At 39.6% G+C, this 22,263-nt stretch overlaps 3 protein-coding genes across 5 annotated transcripts; all 3 read right to left on the minus strand.

Annotated features, from left to right (window-relative positions):
* Nucleotides 1–1,586: 1,586 nt before the first annotated feature.
* tmem18 (transmembrane protein 18) lies at nucleotides 1,587–3,563 on the minus strand. Its single transcript, XM_040125521.1, has 5 exons — nucleotides 3,378–3,563; nucleotides 3,059–3,176; nucleotides 2,272–2,326; nucleotides 2,043–2,136; nucleotides 1,587–1,906 (listed from the first exon to the last, which is right to left on the minus strand). The coding sequence occupies exons 1-5, from the start codon at nucleotides 3,468–3,470 to the stop codon at nucleotides 1,808–1,810; spliced, it is 459 nt and encodes a 152-aa protein (XP_039981455.1). The 5' UTR covers nucleotides 3,471–3,563; the 3' UTR covers nucleotides 1,587–1,807.
* Nucleotides 3,564–4,069: 506 nt separating this feature from the next.
* Nucleotides 4,070–8,097, minus strand: LOC120788686 (uncharacterized protein C1orf115-like). Its single transcript, XM_040124662.1, has 2 exons — nucleotides 7,705–8,097; nucleotides 4,070–5,100 (listed from the first exon to the last, which is right to left on the minus strand). Exons 1-2 carry the CDS (start codon nucleotides 8,020–8,022, stop codon nucleotides 4,963–4,965), a joined length of 456 nt encoding a protein of 151 aa, XP_039980596.1. The 5' UTR covers nucleotides 8,023–8,097; the 3' UTR covers nucleotides 4,070–4,962.
* A 602-nt stretch (nucleotides 8,098–8,699) lies between these two features.
* si:dkey-119f1.1 (uncharacterized protein LOC557127 homolog) lies at nucleotides 8,700–21,904 on the minus strand. Of its 3 annotated transcripts, none has more exons than XM_040126109.1 (27): nucleotides 21,820–21,904; nucleotides 21,278–21,416; nucleotides 20,923–21,058; nucleotides 19,622–19,727; nucleotides 19,133–19,269; nucleotides 18,732–18,793; nucleotides 18,525–18,605; nucleotides 18,268–18,369; nucleotides 17,954–18,073; nucleotides 17,723–17,821; nucleotides 17,282–17,428; nucleotides 16,827–16,915; nucleotides 16,514–16,678; nucleotides 16,010–16,188; nucleotides 14,405–14,606; nucleotides 13,769–13,883; nucleotides 13,232–13,392; nucleotides 12,741–12,876; nucleotides 12,564–12,644; nucleotides 12,266–12,436; nucleotides 11,023–11,160; nucleotides 10,657–10,802; nucleotides 10,341–10,466; nucleotides 10,105–10,210; nucleotides 9,612–9,764; nucleotides 9,284–9,381; nucleotides 8,700–9,042 (listed from the first exon to the last, which is right to left on the minus strand). In XM_040126109.1, exons 1-27 carry the CDS (start codon nucleotides 21,828–21,830, stop codon nucleotides 8,946–8,948), a joined length of 3,303 nt encoding a protein of 1,100 aa, XP_039982043.1. In that variant the 5' UTR covers nucleotides 21,831–21,904; the 3' UTR covers nucleotides 8,700–8,945. The 3 variants fall into 3 exon arrangements, with proteins under 3 accessions (XP_039982043.1, XP_039982042.1, XP_039982045.1); XM_040126108.1 differs by having other exon boundaries at nucleotides 21,278–21,419; nucleotides 21,820–21,899; XM_040126111.1 differs by lacking the exon at nucleotides 21,820–21,904 and adding an exon at nucleotides 21,725–21,815.
* Between the last annotated feature and the right edge of the window lie 359 nt (nucleotides 21,905–22,263).

The following is a 22,263-nucleotide window of genomic DNA, read 5'->3' on the forward strand; positions in this document are numbered from 1 at the left end:
TTGATGTATGTGTCTCTCCTAACACCTGCTCTTGGTCACCGAAGAGAGGTCAGAGTGCAACCTCTAATGCCTGTTCCCTCCAGAGGTGATCGGTTCTTCTTTCTAGCTGTCATAGAGGAGCCTCCTGTCCAATCTCACCGACCAACATGTCATTATTAACACACCCATTTCTCCTCCTCCCCATCTTCTTAGATAACGTCCCATCACGACTGCAATCCCATGTCAGCATTTAATGGATCCCGGCGGACGAATGCTGGCAAAGCATACCAACATATATCACCAGCATCTGGGAAAACAAATCATAGAAACGGTAAGGTTGAGGCAAGACATCCTGTCAAGTCTCTTCTGAGATAAAAAGGTAAAAAAAAAAAAATAAATAAAAAAGAGCGTGAAATAAGGAAAAAGTGTCAGATCTTACTGGAGAGCAGCACCTGTCTCGTGTCATTTAGTCCGTACTGCCCTCTAGTGGTGTGCCGGCAAATTCCAGTGTCTGAACTTTGCTCTTTCAGACATACTGTGTAGCAGTTTCACTGTATATTCCCTTAGCAGCTTTTGTGTGACTTTTTCTGCCTGCTGTGTATAATCATTTTGTCATGCAGTTTGCGGTGCTTTAATGTTCAATAGAAAAAGTTCTCAAAATAAAATATTTTCTTAAAAAGACACTTAATACAAAACTAAACTAAAACTAAATGTCCTTTGGTCGTCAATACGTCTCTCCGTATTGCATATTCTAGACTATAGAGCCAAAACATGATTTAATAAATAGATACTGTGCCACTTTAATAAATCATGAATTAACACATTACAAGCCAAGAAGCCAAAATGTAGATTTTGACAACATGAAGTTTGTCCATAGGCCTTTCCTCTGCCTCCTCAGTGACAACAAGAGCTGCTACTGTGACAGACCCCTTCAGTGAAATGTGCTTTTGTGGGTCTGGAGGCATATTGTTGTTTGTGAGACGTGTGCTTTTCCTACTTTGAAAAGTCAAACTGTCTGCCGGTAAAAAAAAAAAAAAGGCCTCCTGGGAGAGGTGAAGGGGTCAAACTTGCCTTACACAAAGAGATTAGCCCAGTATCAGAGCCCAGTAAACCCCCCCGGGGAACTGTTAGACCAGTTCAGCCAATCCTGGCATATAAAGCCTGCTAAGACTTGCGTGGCCCTTTTTCTATCATGGCGTTTGGTCAGGCCTAGAGTAGCCTGTTAAGGACTGTGGATTCAAATAAATGAAATACCTTGTAGCATTGGATTTGAATGTTGAAATGTACAGTTTCCATGTTATTTTGTTACATGTGAATTAAAGTAGTTGCTGTAAGACTCGAGAGCAACCTACTTTATGCTCTTTTACCCTCCTTACGTCTCTATACACATTACTTTTCTGTCAATGAAGTGATGAAAATGTATTTATGCTTAAACCACGTGTTGTGAACTTATTACACAGACAAGGCCCACAACTTATGGTGCATGGGTTCTTGAAAAGACAAACTTATTTCTTCCCCTCTCCATGGTTCATTTCCTGCCCCTTTTGTCTGAAGTTCTAACTGAAGCACTTCAACATTCCCAGCCCATGAAATCCAGTCACATAAAAGTAGTTCAAAAATGCTTGTATTTTATTTGTACATTTTAACACCCTTTAAAACATTAAATAGAAAACAGTGACTGTCCTTTGGTCCTCGTTAATCTTGTAGCGTACAGCACATTCAGCAGCACCTTCCAAAAGTCGCGACCAGAAACAGAAATCCAGCGAACAATCCCTTTTTTTACAGTCACATGAAGGAATCTGCCTTCCAGCTCCAAAATGGAGAGAGATCAGTCATTCTTCTCTCTCTTCTCTCTGCGGGCCTTTCGCTTCAGCTGGAGTGTCTTCAGCTCAGCCATAGCGGAGAAGGTCCTGTACACCCACACCATCTATAATTATGTAACACACACACACACACACAAACATGCACATGAGCAGGTGTTACCTGTGGCACGCCTGCTGCTGAATGGTGCTTTTAACATTTGATTTGATGTGAAAGGATGGAAAATAGACAGCTAAACTTACCACAATGATAACTGTATTGAGCAGAAGAGGAATCGAGTAAACCAAAGATATGAACATGCCCTTGGAATCAAAGTACTGGAAATTAGAAAAAGACCTGCAAACAGTAATAAAGCTTAATGAGCATTTGTTGATAACAGTCTGTGTCCTGTTTGTGAACAGAGCCGGTGGAGCTACTGAACAAACATTATTTTGCATGTTTCCCTGAAATACTGCTGAACAATGGTCTTACCTCCAGTTCATAGCTGCCAGCTCATTCAGATACTCAGCGCCGTACACCATGCCGACTGTGGAGAGAAGTCGTGTCAGTTTGGGAACACCAAGAGGTCAAGATCACACACTCACACACACACACACACACACACACACACACTCTCAACAGCAACACAGCGCGTTTACTGGACACTTGACTCTTTCTTTACTTCGGTCGTGTTAGCATCGGGTCTCATTTACCATTGTTTATTAGCTCTTGTGGCGACAAACCCAAATAAGATACACAGGATTTACCGATACACATTCAGTGCCCTGCTGCGTTTTGAGGTTTATCTGTATTATTCAGTCTTTGCTGGAAACACACACACACACACACACACACACACACATACATATGTGGGAAAATATACATGTAAATAAATTAAAGTTAGAAAACCATATACAGCATGTTACCCTAGACTAGTGTACATTAAAGAAATGCATGTGATTTCATGATGTCCACAGAGATATTACAAATATTTACTCTATTACTGATTTGAGAAAACAAACACATATTAGGAATCAGGATATAAATATGGGCTATGAAGAAAAAGTCACAGAATATCAAAAAGTAGCGATTAGTAGTAGTTGACTTCATATTTTACTAATATAACGTTAAATCCACGTGTTTTCGTTAAGTAAGTGACTCTTAAACCAGTCGCCACACTTGATAAGCAGCATCTAACGATGTCAAATGATGGTACAGTCAACCGGCAGGTTGCACTGAGGGTAAATCTGACTGCAGGTGTGTTTTCTTCTCCACGTACCCATGAGCAGAAAGTGACAGATCTGAGCTCTGTAGTACCTGCAGGTCACCACCGTCAGAAACAAACACGCAACATGAAACGCCAACAGCCCGATAAGCCAGGGCTCCGACCACTGCACCTACAAACAGTCGGATAAATTAAAAAAAAAACAAAACAAAACAAAAAACAACCCAAAACAATACAGAGTCAGCAGCTGTTAGCAAACTGTTTGCTGAACTGGAATAAAAACGATACAGAACCAACAACCAACGGTGGTCGAGCTGCTAGCTCTGAGAGCTAACGCTAGCCTCTCGAATCGCGGGTCAAATTTCCGACTTACAGACATGAGAAACGTCCATATTGACGTGACTCTTAAGTGGCTGAAGCCGTCGACGGGGATGGAGCTAATGTTCTCTGCTTTCGGGTCCGTCATCTTCACAAAACGCCGAGCCGAGCCGCTGACTGTGCCTCAGCTCAGGTCTCATGTCAACAAGACAAGACTGCGGAAGGAGCTCCCCCGTCGCAGTCGAAGTACGTCACGAAGGAGACTAATCTTCACACTTTTATTTTCATTGAATAAAAGTACACTATAACATGAAAGTACAGACAAAGCAGCCTTGAACTACAATAATATAGTCAAGTAAAACGTTAGCATAAGATCTGATGTTTATTTACAGTTCATTTTTTATTGTATTTAAAACCATTACAAAAAATGTTTTAAAAAAATTGCCTTCTCTGGTAAAATACACAAATCAATTACATATAACATTCTTTTATCTATTATGCTGTCTTCAAAATCAAACAACATATAGATTTTCCTTCCGTTTTATAACAATCCCAAGTGTCCATCTGCAAATCAGTCCACAACATCCTGGAATAAACACAGTGAAAGAATAAGTGCGAGAGTCTTCCCCTGTCCAGCCTATGATCTGTATTCATTTTAAAATCTTTCAAGATACAGACTGACCTTGTCCTTGAACTTTAAAAAAAAAAAAAAAAATATATATATATATATATATATATATATATATTTTTTTTTTTTTTCATAAAGCTGCAGTATTTCACATTAGCTTTGTTGTGCTGCACGGCCTGGTTTCTTTCTCTTTCAGCCTTGCTCTAATCCTCCTTTTAGGGGCTTCACTGATGCTCCCTTCCCTGTTAGGTCTCCTGTAAAACCCCTTTTAGAAATAGGGGTACCTGCCCTGCTTCACTTCAACTGCAGCTACAGTAAATGTTCCTGTATAGTCACTCCTGTCCTGCTGTAGGTGCCACATTCCCACATTATCCCTCCGCACACATGCAAACACCAGCTAGATGCTTGATACAAAGAAAATGGAAAAAAAATTCTTTGAATGAAGAAAAAGGCACACAACTTTTTCCTGTATCTAAGCAAGGGGTTAATAAGTGCATGAGTAATGTGTGATATAGGGTTAAGGAGTACATATAGAGAGCATTGGTTCAATTTTACAGCCTCTGTCTCCAATTTTATGATGTTTAAAGTGTATTATTCTGCAAATCTGGTTAAAAAGTGGCTCATGGTATTCTGTACATCATGTCCACACATTATGATCAACAACAAGACTTTAAGATTTCATGTATATGTCTTTCTGCACAGAAGACTTTTTAACATATCACAGTAGGAAGCACAGGTGTAAATACTGGAATTAATGATGACTGGGACGGATTAATAGAACAGAGCCATTATTAATGCGATAAGCCACATCTGTGCTTTTAATACTATGACAAGTCAAAATGTCTGTTGTGGAAAAAGGCCTATTTAAGAAAAAAATAACTTCATATCACATCTGCCTACATCAGAATTAACATAATAACATTATAACGTAATTTCAAATACACAAATATTGGACTGCTGGTATTTGCACTAGAGTTTGTAAAGAAACTGGAGGAGATTCATGCAGATCAGCTCAGGTCCTGTTTCTGCCTGGGTGAAAGTCAGGGACAAAAGTAGCAGCCACCGTGATCGGAGTAGAGTAGCCGAGGGCAAAATTGTACAGACCAAGCATTAGACACTTCCAGGTGGCGCGCAGTGCCTTGCCAACGTTCTGAAAGACAAACAGAGAGCCGTGGTTTAATTATGATTTTAACATTAACTATTACAAATGTGTTCAGTCATTCAGAGGTGGACCCAAAGGTAAATTAACACGGATCAAGGCACACACTGTGTTTTGCACCAAATGTGATTAGTTCCCTCACAAAAACCCCCACACAGTCATATCATTATCATTTTTATTCACACAGTATTCAGATGATAGACAAAGCTTTACCTGTGATTTTTACAGAACTAGGTTAACTTCATATTTTTTTCACGATGATTAGAATCAGTTTAGAACAAAAGCACAGCCGGGGGGGAGAGGTGCAGTCTGTTTTTAACCCTAAAATGTAAACAAGGACTCCCGTGAACACTATTGTCTCCTGTCCCCTTTTGAACAGGAAAGGGCTGTCCGGCTGAAGCGGATACAGGAAATAAGGTGTTTTAGAAGAATAAAGCAGAAACAATCCTACTTCCTCAGTGTGGTATGTAAAAATGACCCTGCTCACTACTTGAACTAATTAATAAGTTATTATTGAAACTTAAAACTGATTGTTGAGCCAACTATCAAGCTAATTTGAAATAGGATAGAGCATTAAAGGCTAAAAAAAAGCATAATAGCAGCTTTAAAAAAGCTAGTACATGGACCTTGATCTTGACCTTGAAGATTTGTGTGTGTGTGTGTGTGTGTGTGTGTGTGTGTGTGTATAAAACTACTCCCAAGGCCAAGAATGAACTCTCACACTCAAGTATTAATAGCAGGCTGTTGCTCATTTATCATTTGTTTACCTGGCACTCTTCAGCATATTTTTACAGATTTATGTAGGCCACAACTGACTGATGAGAGTGTTCAGTATAGAACACAAGTGCCTGGTCACAGATAAACTTATTGTTGTAATGTTGTTTGAGGTCAAATTCCATAAGCCATTTCCTTATAAATCTCAATTGAGTATGGGTTTTAAAGCGATTCGTCCTTTAAATATGTTATCACAAGGGATCCACCTGCTCATGACAATAATTAACCTATGAGGATTATTAACTTGACTTTAGATAAAACTTTACATCTGAAATAATTATTTTTGAATCAGCAGATTTGAAAAGATTGATTAGCCCACGAGCTTTGCAGATTTTGATTAATTAACAGTGTATCCGAATCATTTCAGTGAGGCTGATTGAGGCCATATTGAAAGAAAGAAAAAAAAACAAATACAAATAAACAACTGCAGTACATATTTCAACTTACCCACACTGGAACTGCAAGAAAAGACACAGGTTTAATCAATATAAGGTTCGTTTTTAAAACTCTATTCATTGCACAATATTATAACAATTCACGCAATGTATTCATATCCACTGAATAATAATAATTTCAAACAAAATAAATGCTAAACAGTCCAGAGGGAAACCATTTCGACCTTTTTGTGCTTTTCTTTTCAAAAACAATCCTACTTCTTAGTCTGTAAATATGATTCACCAGTGGAACTGAATATTATTACTGTGCACCAATGTCGATATGCATCAGTTTGGAAGTTGAGTCTAATACCAAACTATTATAATATAAAATAGTATAAATATAGTTACTAGTTAACATTAGTCTAATACTAACATATGATTTGTTGTCCTGACATCTTACAGCTTGTTTTGTCGCAGGCAAACCCCACTGATAAAGATTCTGTTATTGTTCATGAACACTTATTGTAGTAATGTTGAATGTGATATACATTCCACGAGCCATTCCCTCGTCAATCACATGATCACAGGATGATTGATGATTGCTGGGTTATAAAGCAAACTGTGAAGTATGTAGACCACTGATGTTTCTCAGAGGCTTCACCACAGTGAGGACAGCGTGTCCTGAACTCCTCGTCGTTTCTTCAGGATTTTCCCCCCGTCTCCTCTGCCGGGCGCCGGCAGACAAGAGGCAAGAGAGGTGACACATGTGAAGCTATAAAGCTCTTTATTAAGAGTAATCGCTGGCTTCAGTCTGGCTGGGTCAACGTGAGCCCAGAAGTTAGGCCAGCAGTCTGAGAGGGGTTGGTGCTGGTTGCCAAAGAGAACACAGCTGTAATATTTATCTGATAATTGGGATGGACTGGGATAAAAGCTGATCATGCATATTAAGTTTAGGTTTTTGAGCTTTAAGTGATATTTGAACTCTAGAACTGTCAGAAATTCAGCTGTCAAAATATTGTTTTTGACCAGTAATTACCTCAATAATCAGAAACTTAAGCCTGATTTTTTTTTTTTTTAATGGGAAAATTGGAATGATCATGCAGTAACATCACTGAATAAACAGTACAAGAACAGTCCACATGTTGTGCAAATGACATTTTCCTGGATTCCTATTTCCTATTCATTAACCTGAGAGTTCTGCAGTTTTCCCAATAATTAGGAATCTCTTAGAACAATTTGGGGCTGAATAATGCCAAAATGAAAACAACTGTGACTCACATTTTAAATTATCCACGCTGAAGTTACAATGAAAATACAAAGGGGCCAGAGATGAAGGATCCTCATGAGGCGAATACTATACTATCAGAATGCACACACTGCATTTGCAAGCCTGTATGTATTGCTTATTAACATTTTAGGAGAAATGTTAAAAAGAAACACCAACCTTCTTTACTTTTTTGTACTTTTCTTTCTTCCTTTTCTTCTTCTCTTCTTCTGCCTTGACTTGTGCCTCATCATCCACCAGTGGCTCATACCTCTCTGGCAGAAAGGCAAAGTGTATTTCTCTGTGGCACTTTTTATTTTGTCTGCCGCCGTCCGCCACTGGCTGACCGTCATTATAGGCAGAGGTCTCCACACTCTCTGGGGGATCCACACAGTCCACATGTCGCTGATACTTTGCTGCTCCTATACTCAGAGTCTCACCTGGTGCTGCGGCTGAATTTCGGTCAAACAACCTTGATGGAAGAGGTTTAGGCTTCATGTTATCCGCTTGTTGCAGTTCTCAGGGATGTAATGAAAAGGTACCACTTTCCTCAGGAGGTCAGGTAGGTTGTCAACAGACGTTATGTGCATGAGTGGACGTGCATTCCAGTGGACCGCCTTGTGTGGGAGATTTGGCACAGAGCCCTTAAAGGTCTAAATCCTTCCTCCTGAGACCTTAGTAGGTCTCAGGTTTCAGGTTGAATGTTTTAATGCAGATCTAAATCAAGATGACTTTAATCCTGTGAATAATAAATAGAGTTGAGGAATATCATCCAGGATTATGTGCTTTCTGTGTCTTCTCACGTTGTGGTCAAAAAGAAAAAGAACCTGAATTATGACCTAGTTAGCATTTTTATAAAAAACAAACAAAACAAAAAACAACAGAACCTGAATTACCATGTATTTGTTCTTCCTTCAGCAACCCAACCTCACATAATGTTGGACACAACCAACTTTATTTACTATTAGATTGAATTCAATCTATTCCATGCATTAAAAAACCCACCAACACTGCATTTGTCTATTAACTTGTTGGGTTTTAACGAACAACATAAGTTTCAAGCCATTTAAGTTACATTGACAAAGGATATAAAGACACTTACCCTTGCACAAAACACTTAATGTAATTCAATGTTATTGAACAAAACATTTAAGACGCTGCCTCCAAAACAAAAGTTTGAACAATTATTCTTGTTTATTTACTGACAGAAGTAAACCTTCTAAAAACTGAGGCCACCTTGGTGGATAAAGAACAACATGTGGCTGCACTTCTTCAACATTAACAACTACTACCTAAAAACAGGAATCAATGTACAACTGTTTCGCCCCCCACTGCGGCCTGTGTCCTGGCGTCAGACAGAGGGTCTTAACAACTCCAAGTGGTCTCATCACCTCCTTTCATGGAAAATTGAGCTAGCAATACTACTGGTCCTCGTCTTGACTTCTTTGTGCGTTGTTCTGGCCACGGTCTGGATCTTTCAGTTGCAGGATGCGGATGATTTTGCTCACAGGAAGAGTACTGGGGGGGGGGTTGGAGACAGAGGAGAAAAGCAACAAAGATGACATGGCCGTACCTTTTAGGTTTCCCAGAGAAACCATGCAGCGGACTAAAAATCACATGGCCTTTATTCCTGAATGGATTAGTCTATCATAGCTCAGAGATAACATACAGTAACTGAATCAATAAATCAGTATCTGGGTGGTCAAACTGCTTTGATATAAAAAATATATAAACAAAAGGAGGTTGTATGAGTGATTACCCCATGCTCTGTGGGGTGAGGAAAATGAACTGTCTGTAGAGTTGACCAGCAGCCACCTTCAGCATCATGTCCATTGATATCCTCCTGTTCACCATGTCCTAATTGAACAAAACAAAACCCAAGATTCATGTTATCTTTTGATAAATGAAGCTAAACACAGTGAGACAGTTCTTCAATTGTCAATGGCCTTGCATATGAACTTTCTCCCAACTTTCCCTCCAATTCCTGCAGTATTTGCTGCTATGACTAGAGATGATTTCACTTCACAGTCTAGGCATTTAATATCCAGACAGTCTTAACAGTACCAATATAAACAGTCTCTTATTACCATGTAAACATCAAACTCGTCGAGGCAGCGGAAAGGCGCCTCTGTGATGGCCCACAGAGAGAGCACAAAGCAAACAGTGGAGAAGGAGCGCTCGCCTCCCGACAGAGAGCGCATGTCGCTCAAGTCGGCCTTGTTTCCCTGGCCTGGCTGCACCTACACAGCAGTGGATGAAAAATCAATTTTGTACAAGAAAGCTTTGTTGTTTGCATTTCACTTTAAAACACAGTCATGCCTCATGTTTTTATGAGAAATGACAATCAATGAAACAATTCACTGTGCTCTTATTTGGACTTTAACCTTGCTGATACATAATTTAGCCTGTCTTTTATTAGACTAGAATTGTTGCTTCTCACAGTCCAGGTTACAAGCTGTTTTGAATTGAACTCTGGAATAATTATTATGAGAACACAACTCGTGTGACCTACAGTTCACTGTGGTTACACAAATGAGGCTTAAAGTGTTGTCCAACTGATAAATCAAATGTTCTTCTTACTGAAATGGAGAGCGTTTCATTCTTGTGGTCAAAGGTCATACTTCCAGTGTAGCCTCTCTGGGCCAGCATGCTGTCAAAGTAGTATTTACAGCGGGCTGAGAGGAACCTGCGACAACCAGAGATGCAGAGAAAGGGGATCAGGTCGACAAAGAGGGAAGGAAGAAAGGAGGAGAACAAACAAGGGGGGGGGCGGTGTCACATTCAAGAAGCTTAATTTTTTTGATTTGACAACTCGCCTCCTGAGCTCAGCGTAAACCTGGAGCCTGTGGTTCATAACGCTGTCGAGGCTTTTGATGAAGCTGTTGAGGTTCTTCATTTGCTGTGCAAGGTTCTTGTAGTTCTCCAGAGCCTCCTGGTACTGCCTAGAGGTGAAAACAGGGTAGGAGAGAAGAAGCTTTACATCTTTAGATGTCTGGGGTGGTGGCTGGGCTACAGTTTGCTAATTTAGATGACAAACACACACACAAAAAAAAAAAAAAAAAAAAGGAAAATTTCATTGTAGTGGCTATGGTTATGTCACAATCATTTACCACAGGGGTCGAGGTAACTTACCTCACAACCTCCTCACGGTCCCCCTGTTGTTCCTGCTGGGTAGAGATCTTAGCCTTGAGACGGTTGATCTCGCTATCGAGGCTCCTGGCTGTCCGATGCACTTCCAGGCGCTCCGGACAGATTTCTTTAGCCTTGGACACAGATGTCTGAAGCACAGAGGGAAGCAAACCCTTTATTTTTTGACAGAAAATGCATGTAAAACTTCCAAGGTACACAATCTACAGCATTGATAAATTGATGGTTATTAAACTCTAAAAACCAAGGCATAATATACAGTAACACTACTCCAAGGGGTTAAGTGTTCAGCTAAGGCGTCCTGTCCTGTCTCATGTCTCAAGTCACCCCTCACATCTCTGTCTGGCTCACCTGAAGATCCTTCTCCTTGCTCTCCAGGTTGGCTTCGAGGGTCTGGATGTTGCGGAGATGGGCGCTGCGCTTCTCGTCATAATGTTTCTTGTGATGCTTGCACTTCATCACCTCCTGGTCAGTCTTACTCAGCTCCTCCTGTAGGAGAGCAAAAGGACAAGCACACAACAAATAACCACATGCACTACACCCTTTTACCTCGGGATGGTGTCCCTATGGTGAGAATGTGCTGACAATAACCATCGAATGACTTGGATACAGGGACTTTTGGACACAATTAATATTTTTTACGACTGGATGGAGTTTTGCCACATGCTCCAAGACTCAGATCTTATGTCTTCTAACCTCTAAGAACCTTTTTTCAGGAACAGTGCAATGTCGCTCTTAGGTTACTGCAAACTGCAAGGAAGATTTCGGCAGCTCCTTCACAGCAAAGGCCTAAGCAAACTGACGCCAGCCAGGAATTTAATTTAACCTAATTTAAGGAAACACGGTAAGGAGGTGCTGATGGAGGACTTATTTAGTGTTTACAACACTTTACAACACAACACTCCACAAAGCTGTATGGAGTGTTGCAAAGTGTTGTATTTGAAACCTTCACAGGTGAGGCTATAATGTGGCACCCCGTGCTTGTGGAAAAACAGTATCCATCAGAACATGGATCATATTACAACACATCTAAAATTCTGCCACTATCTGACTAAAAATTTCAAATGTTGAAAAATCCTGCCTTCTTATTACCCTATTGCCTATACTGGTTTCCTGTAACTCTCCTGTAACTGCATACAGGTGTGACTGCTGTACACACATTTACGCATTTTTAAGTCCATATATTCAAATTAACATACTATTTTACTCATTAGATGGCTTAAATAAGTTGAAAAAGTGGAGGCCAGTGACTGTTATGGTTCATTTATCATATCTTACTTCAGTGCAGTATGTAATGTTGCATACGAAGAACAAAATTGCCATTGCATGTTGTTCCCATAGACTGTAAAAAAAAAAAAAAAGTTCCTTGCTATTTAGGTGCCAACATCCGGAACATCATAGCATCACTGACGATCAGAGCTGGAGCTGATAAATACCTGGGACTACTTCAGAGTCAATTGACCCTGGAATGAATGCTAACTGTACCTTTTCCCATCAAAGACAAAAGCCAGATGTTAGTGGATGCTAGTGGGCTTATTTTTCCATTGGGAAAGGGGCTTTATTGAGTGGACATCTTATAAACATATTCCACTACCTTGATTGAGTCAGCTTCCTCAGCGACAGTGTTGATCTGCTCTTTGTGCTGCTTGTACTCCCGCTCTGACTTCTCATAGGAGGCCTTGAGGTCAGCCATCTGAGTCTGCGCCTCGTCGTACTCAGCACGCTTGGATGAGATTTTAGCAATGATCTCCTGAAGATCCTCCTCCTGTGGTGACAGTGGTGGTGACAGCAACAAATCACAATTATTCAAAGATTTTTATAACATTTTAACACCAGCATAGGATGTGAATCACATCTATGTATTGCACTGTTACGATGTGTGTCGTACAAACCAGCGGCTTGAGGTCCGCTGACTGAGGCTCCTCTACGTTCTGTAGATCTGTTAGCTCCAGCTGTAGTTTCGTGGCGTTATCCTAAATCAATTACACAAACCTCACAGTCAAAATTCATTGACTCAATATTTCATAGTACAAAGATTTTTCAGAAAGAGATGAATATTGATTTGTTACTTTGGCAGTCTTCTTCTCTATGTGAGCTCTTTTCAGCAGCACTTCGTTTTGTTTGATGTCTTCATCCAACTTTTTCATCTGTTGCTGGAAGAGAGTTGCCTGAGCTTTCTGGTTCTCCATCTCCCTCTGCAAATGCCTGTGAGGAAAGAGAGTAGCCAAAGGAGGGGATAACAGACAGAGTGAGAGAAAGAGAGCTAATTAATTCCTGCTTCTATGTTGCTGTTGTTTTATTGTTTCAAGATATACACAGGATTCCTTTTATCAAACACTACAACACCAAGAAGTCAGCAGGAGATGCCCCTGGTGACCAGAGGTATCCAGGAGTGAAGTATAAAGTCTAGGGCCCCCTTTCACATCGGTGGGTATACTTTAGTCTACAAAAAACGGCACATATGCACTAATTTTGGTGTAAAAAGGGTAAAACCTCTCTCTCACTCACCCACTCACTCACTCACTCACCCACTCACTCACCCACTCACCCACCCACCCACCTGATCTCCTCCTCAACATCTCCCGAGAGGTAGTTGGCTCTGGTCTGCTCAGCAGTGTAACTACGGTTATTGAAGATCTGGTCTCCGTCCTTAGAGAAGGCCTGGACACAGTTCTGAGGAGGGTTTCTACACTGCATCACTCTCCGAGCTTCTGTGCGATTCTACACAAACACACAAAAACAAAAGCCATGTTGATACACCACACCTTCAGAACACTAAAAACTAAAACAGGGGTTACACGTGTCTCTTAAATGCAACCTCTGCCATCATAAGGGTTAAATATGAGCCCGGGTTTTAAGAGATATGATAAAATGGATTACATCATGAGCAAGATCAGATCATGGATGAACAGACCTACAAAGTCGTATATACCAGTGTATAGCATATTCCATAGTACATTATATACTACATACTACATCATATTCATAAGACACATCTACCTGGTCTTTGCAGATGGTTGACATCAGCTTCAAATACATGGCTACATAGCATATCTTGTGTTACTGGGACTTTTCTAGTGATGAAATTCCTTCTTACCTTAATGAGTAGAATGCTCTCTATACCCCTCTGATCAATCAGACAGTTGGCCACAACTGGGTCCTCGATCTCTAGAACTTGAAGCACGGAGGGGTAATCGGGGTGTTTTACGGCCCTGACGCAAAAGACAAAACAAAGCAAGACCACTTGGTTATAACTCTTTAAATAATCTTGCACTGTTAAAGTCATATTTCACACAAAATCAATACTTCTAGTATAACAGACTCAATCCCACCTGAGGCCAGCTTGAATTAATACTTACTCTAACAGTAACAATTTGTCACAGCAGAATAAAAGCATCAAAAACATCCTGACATTTCTCAAACCACTCCTGCAGCTTAACAAATTTCTGTCTAGTGATTTGTGTTTCAAACGGTCACAGCAGCCATAGCCACAAACACGGGCAAATAGAGTGCACTGCCATCCTGTCTTTCCCTTATAGGGCTTTCATAGTCGTCAGGAAGCTGTGTAAACTAGTGAAAACGCCTTATCACTGGAGTAATTAAATTACCAATGCCGTCATTCACTGTGAAGGAGAAAACCTTCAAGCCCAATGCTTTCTTAGCAGGCAATTGCTGCTAAACCTTAAGCAGGCTTTTAATAAATTGTTTCTGGGAATAATGTACATGTCCTCACCTCTTTCTTGTATCATGCAGTTGAGGGAGGAACTGGCTGGTAATGATGGTAGGTCTGCGGCCTCCGGGGAGCATTCTGGCCATGAGGCCCTGCAGCACCTTCTCATCCTCATGGTTGTCGCAGGTGAAGGCCTGCAGCTGGCCTTTAAGACAAACTTCTACAGCCAGGGCCAGCTCTGGGTCCTTCAGGCTAATAAGGTAACCTTGTAGAAGGAAATGAAATATAAAAAGAAAAGGTAGGTTAGAAGTGCATTTCTGCCACTTTCAGAAAGACAAAGTGTCCATCTTCTGGGTCCTAAACCTGAGTTTAACAAGGGTCTAACATTGCTCAGCTTCCCATGGAAGGAAGAACACATCTCCCATGTTTTTTTAAGATTTCTACAACTTTATAGTAGACACTGTCTATTTATTTATCCTTAAATTTTTACGAGGAAGTCACAAAACAGAATAAAATAGTTAAAAAGGAAATAAACTTTGTCACAACAATACATTCTGCTCTCAGTCTTAAAGATTCCAATTGAAGACTATTAATGGGAATATTCTACAAGATTCTATTTACATGTTTACATCCCTTTCCCTGCACTGCCAGCCAATGTGATGTAACCTTGGCCGTTTCATTATTATTGTATGGTGTCTCTCCTTTTTGAAAACGAGTATACAAATAAACTGCAGGGTGGCTTCATAAACCATTAATAGAATCTCACCAGTTGTGTTTACTAGGAGACAGGTCTGTCCTGCCAACAGGTTTATCCAAACAAGAATTTGAAATTGCACCACACGAGGCTTTAGTGGCACTTCAAAGATTGTTCTTTGTCATTGAAAGAGTCAGACAAAGCCTGATACTAAATGTTCAGAATGACAGACTGTGTCTCTTTATAATCTCTGATCACAAAGACTAATAATTACCAAGGAAAGTTTTATGAAGTTTGGTCTAATTTTTAATATATATAAATAAAGAGACAATAGGAACTATCTACTCTTAATACTTTTATTATAGAAAATATATTACCCCATTGGTGGTGTATGTGTGGTGTTATACAGTTCATTCAGAAAGTATTCAGACCCCTTCCCTTTTTTCACATTTCGTATGTTGCAGCCTTATGCTAAAATCGTTTCAATTCATTTTTTCCCCTCATCAATCTACACCCAATACCCCGTAATGACAGCATTTTTCTTTGTAGACACTCTCGCTAAAAATTGGAGGTTTATATACTACATTACTCATAATCAAAACAGGTTAGCAACTGGAACTGCAATTCTGTGCAGCCGATTAAAAGCAAACGTGAGGCAATGCCAGAGATATAAAATATAATGACAAATTGAAAGCAGAATTTTAGAATTTTTTGCAAATTCATTAAAAAGAAAAAACTGAAACTTTGGCATTATGGGGTATTGAGTGCAGATTGATGAGGGGGAAAAAATGAATTCAAATTGATTTTAGCATGAGGCTGCAACACAACAAAAAGGGAAAAAAGTGAAGGGGTCTGAATACTCCCTGAATCCACTGTATTTGTCATTCAAAGGGTTGAGAGTGAGTCAAGCCCTGGGTGCTTAATACGTGACATGAACTTTCATACTTGTGCACAGCTGAACACCAAAGTCTTACCCAGAGGTCCTCGGGGTTTGTGCTTGAACTGGCCCCTTTTGTGAGCTTCCTGGATGGCAGCGAGGAATGCGGGCATGTGCTCTCCGAAACGCCGCAGCCGATTGGAGCGACTGCTCTCCATAGTCTGTAAGTTTCTTCTGTTGGCTTCAAAGGACCTCTGGAACACTTCCTGCTCTCTCCTGAACACAGAAGGTGGGCATGTTGCTATGTTAAAGGCTACTGCTGAGTGGATTCTACAGACCAGCAAGTCTTCTTCGAATTGAGTTTATTAAAGGCTCAAAGGAAGCTAATTATCTACAAAGGGCCCTAATTTCCATTTTTAATTTGGACTGCTGAAAAGACCCTTGAGGTGGATTGTTGCCTACTTGGATTATAAAACAAGAGAATCTGTAACTCCTTTGTATTTACATTTTAAAAGCAGGACTGCGGGACGGATTCACATAAAACTGATGTGTGAATAATTTTCTCCTCTTGCCCCAGTTCCTTATTTGCACATTTCTTTACCTCATCTTTCCTTTCTCTTCGTTGGCACGGCTGCAGGCGCGCTGATACTGTTCAATCTGCTGCTCCAGAGTGGAAACCTGGTGTACGAGGTTCTCTAGCTTGGCCTGTATCTGCTTCATATGCTCCATCCTGGCCTGACTCTCAGCTGCTGTTGTCTGACTGATGCTAGAGAGATTAAAAACAAAAAACAAACAAAAAAGCGATAACAAAAATAAGAAGAGGGATGAAAAGCACAGGGAAGTTGACACAGAATGAAAACGTAGTTTAGGTTGAATGCAAAAGAGACGGACATGAAAACCAGATGGAGACGTACCTCAGCTTGAGATCATTTATCCTTGAGGACAACTGAACCTTATCCTTTTCCAGGTCCCTCAGGTTAGCTTTGCATCGGTGGACAGTCACCTAGAGTGCACGCATAAATGAAGAAGAGAAACACTGGTCATTTAATGAGTTGCAAAAAAAGCGTCACAATTGTAATAGTATCGTCAAACAACTCTGTCCTATTATATCTGACAAAGCTGTTCTGCCACAGATTACTTGATAACAGAAAAAATGCAGATGAGCACGAGTAAGCATTTTCGGAAAAGTTAAGAGATACACAGCGTGTTCCTTTGTAGACACTAAAAAATATGAGATTTACATAGACTACATTACTCAAACTAAAAACATGTTAGCAACTGGAACTGCAATTTTGTGCAGCTGATTAAAAGAAAATGTGAGGCAATGCCAGAGATATACAATACTGACGACAAATCTTAAGAACCTGACCTCGCTGGTTTTGAGAAGACTATTACGTCTCTGGGCCTCGGCCTTGAGCTCAGCACATTTCGGCTGGAGCTCCTGGACTTGCTGGGTGATTCCCTCCAACCGTTCCTGGATCTGCTTGTACTTCTTCTCAGCCTCCTCGACCTTGTTCTGCATGATTACATAAAAACAGATCAGTGAAGTAGTGGGTTAAAAGTTAGAGGATAGAAGAGAGCTATAGATGGACAAGTGCAAAGCCGTGGTGTGAACAATCAAACAGAAGTAATAGTTATTTAATTACTCGTAATTACAATTATACTAAAAATACACACTTTTTTTGTGTTTTTTTTTGTTTTTTTTTTTAATGATTCTGGTGTTATCCTTAGAAAATGAAAAAATTGTGATGATGAGAATCAAATACATGCCATTTTTAACTATATGGTGAGTACTACAGAAGTATCACACCTTCCACTCGTCCACTTTCTCATCATATTTCTCCGTGGAATGTCTGTCTGAGCGCAGCTTCTCCTTCATCGGCTCCAACTCCTTCTCCATCTCTGTCACCTGCAAAATTTAACACACTCTCACAACCATGATCTTTTAAGTAATTGTTGCACTAATCCCGTGTCACTGGGACATAGAGGAATGGGCAAAGGTTGGAAATTCCTTTTTTTTGGGAGGAGGGTATGATCTCACCAACGCCCAAGCCATCTGCCTCTGCAGCTCCTCCAGTTTCGTGTGCATTTCGTCAAGTGATGCCAGGCTCTTGTAATGGTCCTCTTTCTCCAGGTACTTCCGCTTCAAGTCTTTCAAGCACTGTAATAGTCACATAGACATACATGGTCATATAAACTAGCTAAGCTGTCTAGCTACACTACTCAACTCATTATTAAATAAATTAAATACATTTATAAATTACATCCACAATGAAGCTTAAAAATGTATTAACCATATTATAGTCCTTTATCAATATACTTCAAAATAAACATGGAAGGCAGACTAATTCTTACTTCACTATTCTGCCCCACTTTATCCTCCGTGACATGCTTGGTGGTTTTGATGTAGATGAAGTCTTCTCTCATCTGCTCCAGTTGTGTAGCTTTCATAAAAAACTGAGCAAGATGAATGATCATTTAAAAAAAAAAAATAAATAAATAAAATCACAATTTGTAAGCAAGAAAATCTGTCTCAGTCAAAATTCCCAAGAACAACAGATAAAAATATTTTCATTTAAAAATGTAGTCATATAGAATTACTTTACACAAACCTTATACTTGTCCCCCTCTCCTTTGGAATGTAGGAAGTATTTGCTCATCTCTTGAGTGAGAACTGACACTGGATTGTTGACCTTTGGAAGAAAACCAGTTAATGACTCCTTCTCACCAACACAGCAACTCAGGTTTATTCCACAGGATTTCATTTTGTCGTGACAAAGTTTAAACAACATTGCATACAAGACTTGCGTTGCTCATACCTGAATATTAAAATTGTCCAGGATGGACATGAGCTCTTCCTTTTTGGTTGAGACAAGTTGACCTACAAGAGGAGAAAAATGTTTATGAATTCTTAATGGTTAATGAGAATTATTCAGGCAGCTACTGGAAGTGTTATAGTTGCAAATCAGTATTGCAAAACTTTGCCTTTGTCTTTTCCTTTTATTCCTTTTATACTATTACTCTTCAGCAGTGTTTTGTAATTTTGAAATAAATAACATAAATGAAAAGCCTCTTTTGTTGTTGTTTTTTTTAAAAAGATGGTCAACTTTAAATTTACTTGGTGGAAATATGACACTGTATATTGTTGTGCCGAGATGTAGCAGTGGTCTCTTAACAAAATACTGAAAATGAGAAACCCATAACCCTTCCTGGTCTTTACCTGACTTGGTCCTCAGTTTATAGGTTCTCAACCCCTCGCGTGTTATTCTTAGATCTACAATGATGGCTGGACCATACACCTCAGGTTTGTAAGCATCTCTTCCTTTGTTACGCAGGGTAATCGACACATCAGCTGAGCTGAAGAAACAGTAACACACATTAAAATCTACTCAGAGTCAAGTGATGCAGCTTTTAAAAAAGAACTTACTTTTGTGTGTGACACTTCACACAATTTCACATTTATGATGGGATATGAGAGCCATGCTCTCTCTAAAAGAAAAGACAACAGACAAATGATGCATTTTCAAATTTGTAGTGCCTCCTCAGTGTACCATGCCTGACACTACAAGCAAGAAAGCTGGGAGTTTGAGCAGGAGGAGCCAAAACATCATATTCACAAAATTTTCTGCCTCTACTGCCCTTAAAAGGAAACTACAGCCTGTCTCAGGTACAACATGACAAAAATGATCGTCTATTACACAATCTTTACCTTTCTCCTTCTTTCACAAAACCTTTGAGGGAAGATCCTCTATTTGTGGCCTGTGCATTCCCACCTAAAGCAACTATGAGAGCAGTCAGGACGGCACTCTTTCCACCTGTCACGCAAGCAGTTTGTGCACAGAAAAAAAAAAAAAAAGGTCAACACTGTAATAAACAGAAGAACTAAATGGAAGAAAAGACAGACACAAAAGAATAGACAGCATTCCAGGAAAGAAGGTTAACCTATAGTGAAAAGCCTGACTACAGTTTACATAAAAAAATGATTTAGGTTTACAGAATGACACAGAGCCAACTTAGGGCTAACATTATCATTCATAATAAATGCAGTTGCACAACTTAAAACTGCGGGTGCAAGGGGTCAAGCACCAATCACATCAATTAATGATGGATATTTCAAGGGACACCTTTTCAATTTAATGGCCACAGAGCAGCACATATTAAACACATAGTATGACGAAAGAAAGCATTTCACAATCAAGCAGCACAAACAAAACCAATATTTAGTAGTTCACTGTGGAATTTATGAAATCAAAATCACAACACGGGTAATGACTAATTAGTTCATTCTATCACTGCTCATCTCTTATATCTTGCTAACACGGCTCTGAGAGGAATGTAAAACTATAACAAAATTATTTGTGAGGCAAGATAGTTTGCGCTTACTTGTAATTAGAAAAATATTTTTCTATACAAGGACTTTATTGGTTTCATCAGATGATGTAGTAGGTGAAACAAGAGCCTCGTTATGCTGCTGGCTGTCATCTTCTTTGTAATTCTAATCTTAATAAATTCTTCAATTTAGTAACCTCATATATTTTCATTTAGCTTGTACAAAATTTTTAAACGATAGTTAAAGGTGAGCCTGTTACGTTCAAAAACGTGGCTATGATGGTAATTTTATCCAAAAGTCTTTTTCTCAGGAATATAAAAGCAAACGAGTTCACTAAAATTGTTATGTGACCGCTATAAACTGATATGGGCCTGACCTTTATCTGACTTATGGTCATAGTATAACAAGATAAAGACCTGCCAGGACACAGCATCAGAGAAAAGTTTCAGACCAGTCAAAAGGTGGTAACATAAGTTTAGCCTATTTATAGAGAGTTGAGCCTGAAAACAGGTCTGGACCACGGGGCTATGATTATGTTAACCTCCCACAAGTTTAAGGCAGTAAACCTAGTTTCTGGACTGGGAAACAAGGGTTTTTCTTTTAATTTCAGCTTTAAATGTCTGAATACTTTGCTAATCCTCTTTTCTGGAATACCTCACTGGTTAAGTGGTTGCACTCACTTCCATTGTTGCCAACAACAAAATTGACATTGGAGCCAAAAGTGAACGGGCCGAGGAGTGAGTGGCACATGAAGTTCTTCAATGTGATGCTCTCCACAATCCCTGCATCACTCACCACCTCACCAGCACATTGCACCTAAACACAAGTTATTTCGGTCACTTCACTCCAATCCACGCCACATATACAGGTTGATACAAATGTAATGTATTTACCTTGTGCAATTCTTATTTTTTCCCAGAGAATCAACTAAGAGTAATGGAATTATAAGAAATTAACACATAGATATAATTTCTTTGTAAAGACAAAAACTAAAACTAATGTAATATAGCATGACAGTGAGTTTACATATAGTACCTGATTACTCAGTAGAGGATCGTCCTGGTCTCCATCATCAATATTTTCATTCTCCTCTTCTTCCTCCTGGACAGATCTGACCCGTTTGTTTGGGTTTTCATTGACAGAGCTGCTTTTCCTTTTAGACATCCTAGACAACCTACTTTTTCGAGAGAAAGGAAAGTGAAAGTAAACACACACCAGAGTTACTAGCTTGGGGTCATGGTTGTAGTTGAACTTCGAACAACGATTCTCATTCTCCAGCTAAAACACTACTGTCACATTTCTTGGCATTGTTCGCTGGCGTAATGTCTTTCGGCAGCCTCAATGTATGAGGACTTTCAGAATAGTGGCCGAAGGTTAAGTTAAACATTGACAGCAGCAGTAGCAAGTTACATCGGGTTAGCAACGTTACAGACCTAGCTTAGCTGGCTAACTAACGTTACGTGCTAAACAGAAAGTTATTACGTAGGTAGATGGCAGTTGAGTAGTTTGTGGTTAGTTTTGCATCTTTATAAGAAACTGAGACGACTGCTATGATAGCTTATGGGGTAACAGCTTACCTAGTTTGCATCAACCGCACAGCACACAGCTGATGATGGGAAGGACCACTGGGCAGCTAATCGAATTCGCGCTCACTAGTCCACCGGAAATCTCGCGTAAATAAGCGAGATCGACTTTTGTTATGTTTTTTTCTCTTTTTTTTCTTTAACTATGCGAATTATCGTCACGTCTCAACTGCGAAGACTTTTAATGTAACTAACTAACTTTTAATGTTAGACTATGTAACGTAAACATTAATAAAAACCCTCACTGAAAAAAAAAATGTTTGTTGAACGTGTGAGAATGAATCAAAATAAAATAAAAGGCAATCGATCCTAATCGGTTCATGTATACTTTTGAACGTTTGACAATAAAGGCCACTGTATTGGCTGTGACTTAATATAACACATTCAGTCCATGGTATATCCTAATGAATGGTAATCTGACTGATGTAAATGTGCCAG

Source organism: Xiphias gladius, chromosome 4 (genome assembly GCF_016859285.1).
Source record: "Xiphias gladius isolate SHS-SW01 ecotype Sanya breed wild chromosome 4, ASM1685928v1, whole genome shotgun sequence".
NCBI lineage: Eukaryota > Metazoa > Chordata > Actinopteri > Istiophoriformes > Xiphiidae > Xiphias > Xiphias gladius.